The following is a 10,887-nucleotide window of genomic DNA, read 5'->3' as shown; positions in this document are numbered from 1 at the left end:
CAATGAATCCCGCGTTAGTAATTCTAGAAATTTGACTGCTTTGAATGCCGTCAATCAAACGCCCAAGTCTCAGAGATAAGTACTAGATTCCCATAATAAGTTAAAAATCTAAAATATTTCAAAGCATCGCATTCAACGAAGCACTGAGAGGAATCAAATAAAGAAAGATTTGACAGTGCACCGAAATCGCGATTTTTCTTTCGTCACTCAGGCATTCTTTCTCTACACGGCATCAAATAGACAACAGATTTGACAGCGCACCGACACCACTCCATTCTATCGCCATTTTAGCGTTCTTTCTAGTTAGTCTTGACGACTGCGAGTCAGTCATGTTTTCCTAAACGTGTGAATTGGGTAAGTGAAGTCTTTTTTACCGGACCGGAAGCTAACATTAAACTCTATCATAACCCTAATTTGACCCTTAACTTGCAATCTTAATTCTAATTCTAATTCCAATTCTCATCATAATCCTATTCCAAACTCGAAATACAATCCTAATTTCAAGTTTAATTAGTACTATCTTATCTAAATTATAACCTTAATCTTATAATTAGAAAATAAATGTAACAAAATAAATAATTATAGAATAATATGAATTTTAAATAATTTTCATTTTCTAAAAGAATTATATATATGTGTGTGTGTGTGAACCTATATATATGAATAATGCTATTTATATATAAGTAATTGGTATATAAGATCCAACAATGAACAAAATTAGGAGCATTATATGACCATGGGAAGGAATAAAATTAAATTAAAATTTGAGATCCAAGTAAAAGAAACCAACATAAACCAATTCCCATACAATCCTTATCCTAGATTTATGTATTACTGTGCATAACTTGTAGATAAAATCATGAAAACCAAATATATAGACACACTAGAATAAATAATTCATGGAAAAGGTCATGGATATCAATTGTAATAGATAAACTTGACAAAATCTACGAGAATAAAAACTAAGTATATTAATTTGTTGGAATCAAGGAACACTGAGAGGGGGCAAAAGAGGGGGGGGAGGGGAGAGAGTGTGGGTGAATTAGTTTTCTACAATTTTTTACTTTCTTAATCTGTCCTTTAAACCACTTGATGCAAATGAATAAAAGTAAAGTGTAGAAACACAAAGGAAACAACAATAACACCATAACAACAGGATTTTTACATGGAACCTGGTTAAGGGAAAAAACATGGTGGGATTCAAACCCACAATATTAAGATGCTCTATGGGAAGTATAAAAATATTACATAAGGGGAATGCACATGTATTCAGGCACACTGCCTAGAGTTCACTGCTCAATTACAATAAGGGCTACAACTCCGAAGGCTCACTGCCTTACAAAATGATTACAAGAGGTACAAGAAGGTTTTAACTATTGAATAACATCAACAAATGCCTCAGTATAGCTCTGGTTAAACACAATACACATCATCTTTCTCTACAGTGCTATTTTGCATTATACTAAAGCACAAATCTTTCAATTTTGCATTCAAAATTGTGCACAATCGCTCATACACACATCACACATATCCACAATACCATAAATGGTCAAATCAATTGCTCATATATATCTGCAACATCAAATTAGATATATTTCATCTCAGCCCAAAAACTGCATAACACATAACTGAAATGGGTTGCCTAAGGTTAGCTCAATCCAATCCAAAAAACAACCAAGTAGACCAAAATGAAATATCCACACGCTTCCCACATGTCAGCTCAATAAAATTGAACACATAAACAACCACCAAAATCTATCCGCAAGATCCATGCAACGAATATCCACATTCTTCTACTGATAAAAACTGTTTTACTAGAGAACTGTCTACCGAATCTTTCAACTTATCAAAAAATTGTCATTGAAGGCCACAATCCTTGAATAAGGCATATTACACAACCACAATGCATCTCCAAGATCCATGACACCAAACACTTAACACAATTGGTCTGCCAACCAAAACATTGTACACTCAGTTCTACTCACGAGACCTCAATCAATCTTCCGATATTAATGAATCATGAATTGCGGATTGGATATCTAACTCTAGTTGCCATCAATAACAACATCTGATCATCAATGCAATGTATCTTGCCAACATGATTACCATGAATACCATGAATTCAACATTTGGCTTACATTCTATACACATATCTTTGACATTAAAAATTAAATTGATAAATTAGATATAGACCTATCCATCATAATAAATATTGTACCATGAAAATAGTGCAATTTTAAATATAAAAAAAATGCATAAACATTTTTGTTTTTACATCTACCTAATGTGATATATGTAGACAATATCTACTAATTTGCAATGTACTAAAAGAATTATACTATGATAAGAGTACAACACCTTATGCACATACACTAAAGTAGCAACCATGGGAAACATTATAGCTTGAAACAAGGCCACAAAAAATAGCCATTTCCATGTTGCATTTTATATGAACTTATTCATCTTCATATTTTCAAAAGGATTCTTGTTTTTTTTTTGGGTAATTCTACCAAGATAAAGTATGTATAGCTTCACAATTAAAATCCATATCAATGATGACAACTAAACAAATAATTCTTGTGCCAAAAAAAGAGATTGAACTAGAACATGCTCTCTAGATTCATTGTCATGTAGTTAGGAGCTTACGCAAGTTCTGCATTCTAGCATATATGGTAGAGAGCCTAATTTGAAAAAAACACTCATAGGATGTTCAATATTTTCTATGTCCTATATAATAAATTTAGAGAGTGATTTTTTAATGAATACGATATTTTCTTTAGAAAATAAATGGAACAAATAGAGATATTTAACTAGCCAAAAGAAATGAAGAAGCATATAGTAATAAGAACCATTATTTCTATCATGAATAACAAATTTCAAAGTGCATATCATATTAAAAATCTTGTAAAGACCTATAACATATACTTCCAGAGGGTTTTATTTGGAGAATATAGGAGATGCTAGACAAGTGAAATGATATATCTAATTGACGTCTAACAACATGGTTCTAGATACATCTATATAATCCAAAACATTATCAATAGTAGTGTAGCATGTAAATTATTTACCTTAAAAATTTCATGCTCTATTTGGAAATTGATTTAGTTTGCATTGATATAGTTCATTTTAAGAAAATTTATCCTCTATTTATTTTAAAATTTACCAAAAATTCTACAATTAAATCATTGTTAAGCATGAAATTTGAGACTAGATCTTATGGTAAGGGTCTCGACACTTGGCTCTTCAATTTTTAGGCCATCTTTTAGTTGGACCCAAGCACCCACCACCCTAGACCAACCAAATGGGGTTCAAATTTGGCCTATTGTGAGTGTCATCATTTTTCTTTTGTGATCCAATCTTGATATTTGCATTTGATCATTATTTTTTGGCCTAAACCATAAATAACCTTGTGATTTTTGTATAAAGAATATTTTTTACCTTTCCTAAGGTCTATTGTAGTATAATCTAAAATAATCCAATATTGAACAATCCTTCAAGGAATGAGCTATCAAACTATAATGGAACAAACTAGAAGTACTCTACACTTGACTAGTGATTTGCACTTCTCATTTATTGCTTTCATTATGTTATTGTACTGAAAATTCTATGACTTTGAAATGATAAGTTTATTACTACCTTTATGTGGATCTCCTTGCGATGGTTTCATACCTTTTGTATTCTTGTTATTTTTATATCTATCATTGATTTAGCCTATGTCCTTGTGAGGGTATGTACTCTATCTAATCATTTTGTTGTGTCTAGGTAGGAACCCCAACACAAGGTTTGGCATAGGCAAGACATATACATCACAACAAATTTTACACATTTTTTGTGTGTACAAGTAGGGATTTAAAATTTTGCTAAGACTTAGAATCCATTTATATTACTCTTCCCTTTTCAAAACATAATCCATCTCATCGAATAAATCATACTTTTTGTACATATCACTACATAGTTGGCCCTACCATTGTCAAATATAAGACATTTAATCTTCATAATGATGGTATGATTCACATGAAAAGTGATAATACGTTTCTTTTTTATGCTATCATCATTGATTAAAGTTCCTTGGCTACTATGTTTTTCCTCAATATGTGACATTTGTATCTATTTATGGGGACTCCCTCACACTCAAGGTGTCATGTTCTTATGCATTACAATCATACTTTATTTTGGGTATCAAGATAGTAGTCTCTCCAGTATGGTTTTCCTTATCTTCACATAGATGGGAATAGACAAGTAGTGCTTGAGAGGTGTGTATGTTTTATTGAGGATCCCTTCTCTTTGTTTTGAGAAGTGTGTATAATTTCTCAAAGACCACTACCCCTTATTGTAAGATGCAACCCTAATGAGGATCTCTTCCTTGTTTGGAGGTGTGTATATATACAAATAGGAGAACATCACAAGATAGAACATGAGAATTTTGTTTGTTAACAAAACTAAAGAGACCTTGATATGAGAGGTTGTCATAATGCAATATTTCATCCCCAAAATATAAGGGAAACATAAAATAGAATAATTCTCCAAGAAAAATAAATTTATGATTAATAACCTCAAGAAGAGAATGTAGCTAAAACAAGGAAGAAATCAATGTAGAGAAAATTACTTAACTCAAATAATAGATTACTCTATTTCTAGGGGTCATGCAGATGATAATGTTAAACAATAATTATGATCTAACAACTTGCATTATGCTAGATGATCATTTGTGTAAAAGATAAATTGGATAAGACACACAAAATAAATGTTGCATTATTATAGGTGGAACAATGATATAAAACATAAATTTGATAGGTGACCCAATGATATGAAAGATAAATTTAAATAAGTGTTGTAGAGGGAAAAAATAGCTTACTATATAGCTAGGGATCATGCAGATGATAATATTAAAAATTGATTATGATGTAACAACTTGCATTGTTTTAGATGATCATTTATGTAAAATATAAATTTAATTGCCATAGAGGGAAAAAAAAAATTTCATGTATGAATACACAAGTGAGAAGAGAATATGACCTCCTTACAATATTAGCATATATGGTGTGTTGATATTTTAAATAAAATAAGACGGTAAGAGAGAAGAGAGGAAATACTTATAATAGATGTACACATCCAAAATAAATTATCTTTGCCACCATAAATATTTATGAGGACAACCATGATGAAGGCATTTATGTTGTTACCATAGAAAATTATTGTTTCTTACATATAAGATTTGTACCACAATGAATGATAATGATCAAGAAATGAAAGCTACAAGTGCCACATAGTTGGTAGGAACACAATAGAAGAGGTCTAGAGGTGTAATAACTTTGTGATAACATAATTATCATATAGAATGAACTAGATAGTGGTGAATCTTAATATCATTTTTCATGTGAAGAAGAAAAAAGTTCATTAAATAATAGAAGAGTGATATCACTAAATTCAAGAAAATATATTTTATCTTTCAAGGCTCAATACTCACTCATGAAATGCCAAGAACTCAATGATATATACAAAAGAAAAATATTTTTAGTAATGCTTAAGAGGAAGAAGTGTAGCGATTAAGTGAGCTTTGAGAATCCTCAACAAGATATGCTCTTTTTTAAATAAATAATGAGGTCTCTTATAAATCAAAATTTCTCTCTAATTTATAAATAAATAAAACGATCCCCATGATTACAAATAAAAAATAAATTAAAACCCTAAAGTAAAACACATGTTGTTCCATCAAAGATAAAAAATCTACAAAACTACACAATACATAAATATACTGGTGTCACAAGGACACATGGAGACCTTAATGAGGTTTGTGCTCCACTGAATCTCACCCACTTAATAAATAGAATTTTTTCTTCATTTTAACAACTATGAGACTAGCTACTTATTCAATTCAATAAGAATCAACTTGCTTCTACAAACAAGAAAAAACATCGCTAATCAAGTAGACATTATTTTAGGAGGAATCTAGGTGCAATTTCCACATGAAGATCTTACAAGAAAATTGGAATAAGGTAGCGCAAAGACCAACAATGTAATAAGACAAAGCGAGTCCATTTTCTAATTTTCCACCTATATCCACCTTGCCTCTTTGGACAAGAAGGAAATGATCTCAAACAAGATGAGTAATATATTTTTATATGTTTCTTTTATATCATTCACAAATTTTACCTATTTATTATTATATATGTATTTGATCATATAATTAAAATATCTTATGGTTTTAAATATAAACATAAATGAAGACATTGAAAAAGATAAATGACATTTTGTATTTGCATGATTAAAGAAACTCCCGCCCTTCTTTTATATCACATTTAGTCACTTTTATGTTCATCATAAGAATTGTTAAAATTTATAAATCATTAAATAATATTTTATCTATGAAAATTTTATGGTCTTATCAAATTTAGTTATTAGTTTTATATTCTAATTTTAATATAAAAAAGATGATTTTTTATTATAATTTATATACTATAAAAAATGGAAAAAATCAAGTGTTTCTTAAAACATAGATTAGAAATGAAAATTATGATATTTAAAAAAAAAAATTCAACAATAATTTCTGGCTCAATTCATGCTAAAAAGAATAACCACCTTGTAAGAATGTCAAATATTATTGTATTGGAGAGGATTTGAAGATATGCATTTAGTTTCAAGCATTTTGAGCTCTCAAATAAAATTAGATGATATGCTTCATAGACTCTTGATGACCATATAAATGAGATAGAGTATCTAAAATCCACAAATGGGTTAATAGAAAATCAACATGGAGGACTTGAGAAAGAATACACCAGAGAAAAATGAGCAATCATTGGTTCAAACACAACTAAGTAAATCTAGAGTGATATTTTCTCTATGAAACTAATAATGAGGAGAGTAGGAGCCATATTTAATTCAAATTAAACACGATAGAAAAGTGAGTTGAAAGCCTTTAATCTTTATAAAGCCTATAATATTACATCAATAAAACTTTTATTTTGTTACAAAAAGCAATTATTGGTTTTAAATTTCTAATTTTATTCTTAAAAATAAGATTTTTTATTAAGATTTGTATATTACAATCAACATAATCTTAATATAAATATATTTTAAAACATGAAAAAAGACATATCTTAAAATATAAATGAGAAAAAAAAAAAAACATTTTTTTAATCAGTAAAGGGCACTTTTTAAGGTGTTAAACATTATTGTTGTTCAAATATGTGAACACACCAATCTAGTGAAATTACCAAGCCTGCACACCAATCCAATGAATGTACCATGCTTGCGAGCCTAGATCTCAACAAAAATTTGAACCTTGATAACGGTTTCACCAAACAACTGTTTATACTACATGGATTACCCTAAAAAATTAATTAATTAATTAATTCAAAAAATATATTAAATAGATTAATGATATACTTTTATTTTAAATTTTACATATATGAAACGACTTTAATAGATTATAAATTATATCCTTTCTATATATATAAAGCAAGAAAACACTTAAGAAAATATGCAAACAACTTTTAATGTCCATAAAAGGACCAAGATATAGGAAATATTTCTTAACCTCCATTGCTATTGTTCTCCTATTTAAAAGATGGGGTTCTAAATTAGAAAACATGGCAACAAGCTTAGTTTCTCCCACTATAAAAAAGGCTACTATTTTGCTGGTACGGAATCACCTGATATGGAAGGATGTTCACCATAGCTATCGGTGTAGTCGTCGTCTACCTGACCAACCAGGACCTGTAGAGACCTCGGAATTTGTGGCACAGGAACCTCAATCGTGCCTTCCAATATCTTCACCACTTCACCCATGCTCGGCCTCTGATTCTCATCATCTTGAATGCACAGCCCAGCCACCACAGTGGCTCTTCTAACTTCTTCGATATTTGCCTCGCTTGCTATCCTTGCATCCACAATGTCTCTTATGTTTCCCCTCTGAATTTGAGATGAAGCCCAGGTAGGAAAGTACAACCTACTTTCGTCCACCTTCAAATCCAAATTTCTTCGGCCAGATATAATTTCCAACAAGGTCATGCCAAAGCTATATACGTCCACCTTGGGAGTGATAGGAAGGCCGGAGATCCACTCGGGAGCCAAGTACCCACGAGTTCCTCTTGTGGTCGTCAGTACGCGGCTGAAATCTCTACCTACCAACTTCGCTAGCCCAAAATCTGCCACCTTTGGGCTGAAGTCGCTGTCGAGGAGAATGTTTTCAGGCTTGATATCACAATGAATGATGCGATCCCTGCATTCCTCATGGAGATAAACTAATCCTCGAGCAGTCCCCAGTGCGATCTCAAACCTGGTCTTCCAATCCAAAACCTTCTCTACGTCTTCCGACTGAGAGAAGAGGAAGGAGTTTAGAGAACCATTGGGCATGTACGCATACACCAGTAGCCTTCGAGAGCCTTCTACGCAGAATCCCCAGAGCCTAACCAAATTCAGATGCTGTATTCTACCGGTGGTGATTATTTCAGCACGGAATTGTTTTTCTGCTTGCGTGGAACCCTCTAATCTCTTAACCGCAACAGGCCTGTTGTCTGGCAGAGTTCCTTTGAAAACAGAGCCGAATGCTCCGCTACCCAGCTTATGCTTGAAATTGTCCGTTGCAATTCGCAGCTCCTTGTAACTGAACATTCTGAGCGACAGTGGCACCTCCTCTTCAAGATTTTTCTTCGACAGTCCTCGACGTTTCCAGAGAATAAATGAGGCCGACAGGAGAGCTGAAACAACAAAAAATGATGCGCCGGCAGAAAGTAAAATTGTAAGTGCAGGGGTTTTGTTGTTTTGCTCTGATATCAAGGGCGGGAACTCAGAAGCAGCCAGCCTAACGAAGACGGATTGACCCCGAGACAAAACGCTCATTCCGAATAAGTCTCCAAACCACAGTCTGCAGACGGGTGGATCGGAATCAGCGAAAGCAAAGGCTGTGCAGGAACAATTGTGGAGACAAGCTGTCCGGCATCCTTGCTGTGTTGGCTCGTTGTTGATTAAGACAGCTTCTTTTTCAGGCAAGTATCGGTTCTTGGCTTCCAAGAAGCCATCGGTTGTGCCCTCCGTGACAGAGCAATGCAGGGGTTTTCGCCGAGCACACCCAGTTGACCACCAACCTTGAGAGCCGTGCTTGGGCATGAAGCCCTGGACACAACTACACACATCATTAGCATTGCACAGTCCATATGCCCCGCAGATATCATAGTCACTGCATTGACCTCGGTATGTTGACCACCTCAGACTCCACCTACCATCATCCATCCAGAAGTAAAGTTCAAATTCACCATTATCATTTAATAGGAACCGCCCCGTGATCATATGATCTATGGGATTTAGGCCAAAATAAACATATATTCTTGAAGGAGAAAGCCGCACACACGAAGTTTTAACTTTCATCTGACCTTCCAATTCTGGAACCTTAGTAAAATAATTGTGTCCAATGTATCCAATGCATTCTCCACTGGACCAGTATGGAACGGTATTGTTAAACAACATCATCAACTCGGTCTTTCCTGGAGATACGTCCATTCGGAAAGAGAAGGGCCCACTTGCAGGATCCGAAGAACTCTTCCAGGAAGTTAGTGTCATTCCTTTCCACAGCTTCGCGTCAGCCAACAATGTATCTGTCGGATGCGCGAAACTCTCCCAAACAATCGCAGACTCGTTGTGGGCGTCCAGCACAATGAAATTACCAGAGTCCGTTATTACAGCCCGCGATCCTTTCTGGCCATTATCACTCGACCAAACGGAACGGCCCTTTCTATCCAATAATGTGAGATGACCGCCTCTCGAAAATTTGAGAACGCCAGGCATGTTTGTGACAGGATTGTCTCTGTTAGCCACCCAGACTATGGCCTTCTGAGAGGTTGGAGCATACCAGATGGCAATATACCAATTATTCGTTCCGCTCGGATTGAAAAATCCAAATGCAAACGTTCCATTTCTCGAAATTAGGGTCTGATTTCCTGAGAGGGAAGAACCCACTAAAAGCGTGTCTCCGCCATGCACTTCTACTGCACTGCAATAATTCGCTGCAATAATCACAGCAACTGCTAGTAACAAATACATCTTCGCCATTTCAATAACGATGGCGTTTCTATATTTCTTAACAATTATATTTTCGAATTTAAATAGAAAATAAACAGGCTACCAAATGAGCGACATGGTCGAAGTAGGGCAGTCAATCCCGCGTTAACGAATTCAGACATTGACTGCCTGTAGCCAATAATTTCAAACGTTCAAGTCTATGAAATTCTAGATGACCCATGGTTTTTCATCCGAGTTAAACAAAAGATAATGATAGTAGGCGTAAGATTTTCCCGGTCAGCTTTGAAAGATTAATTTATTTTCCATAGAAATGAGCTTTCACATTATTAAACAAAAAAATAATAATTTAATACTAAAGTGCACCTAATTAAAATTTTTCACATTAATGCATTATTAATAAAATAGAAAATTTTCTACTGTAGTGAGTGCACTGAATAGTTAATTTACAGTCATAATTTTATTAAAGTGGAAGTTTATTTTCATATTATTTTATTTTGAGAATAATATTATGGTGTATATAAGAATAATTGCATGGGACATGCAATTTTTTAAAAAGAAAAGGTTTTTTAAACAAATAATTAATATTTTCACAGATTTTTGAAATACAAAATTAAATAAAGATTATTAAATAGTTAGTTAGTTTTTATAATTTTATATATTATTTGAGAAAATTAGTAAATAAATTGAATGCATTAAATATGTTATTATTACTTAAAAAAATAATAGTATTAAAAATAATATATCTAATTTGAGTTAAGTAATAGAATAAATATAAATCTAGGTTATATTTTAAAAATATTAAAAATTACATAATAATATTTTGTACAATCTAAATAATTTTTAACATAATAACAAGTTAAACAATTTTGT

General features: G+C 32.8%; 1 protein-coding gene across 1 annotated transcript; it reads right to left on the bottom strand.

Moving 5' to 3' along the window:
- Nucleotides 1-7,629: 7,629 nt before the first annotated feature.
- Nucleotides 7,630-10,047, bottom strand: LOC131034916 (G-type lectin S-receptor-like serine/threonine-protein kinase At2g19130). Its single transcript, XM_059212825.1, has one exon. It carries the CDS (start codon nucleotides 10,045-10,047, stop codon nucleotides 7,630-7,632), a length of 2,418 nt encoding a protein of 805 aa, XP_059068808.1.
- Nucleotides 10,048-10,887: the final 840 nt, after the last annotated feature.

The sequence above is a fragment of the Cryptomeria japonica genome, chromosome 10, assembly GCF_030272615.1.
Source record: "Cryptomeria japonica chromosome 10, Sugi_1.0, whole genome shotgun sequence".
In the NCBI taxonomy this organism is placed as follows: Eukaryota; Viridiplantae; Streptophyta; class Pinopsida; order Cupressales; family Cupressaceae; genus Cryptomeria; species Cryptomeria japonica.
The sequence above is the reverse complement of the archived record's forward strand: the minus strand, read 5'-3'. Positions and strand labels throughout refer to the sequence as shown.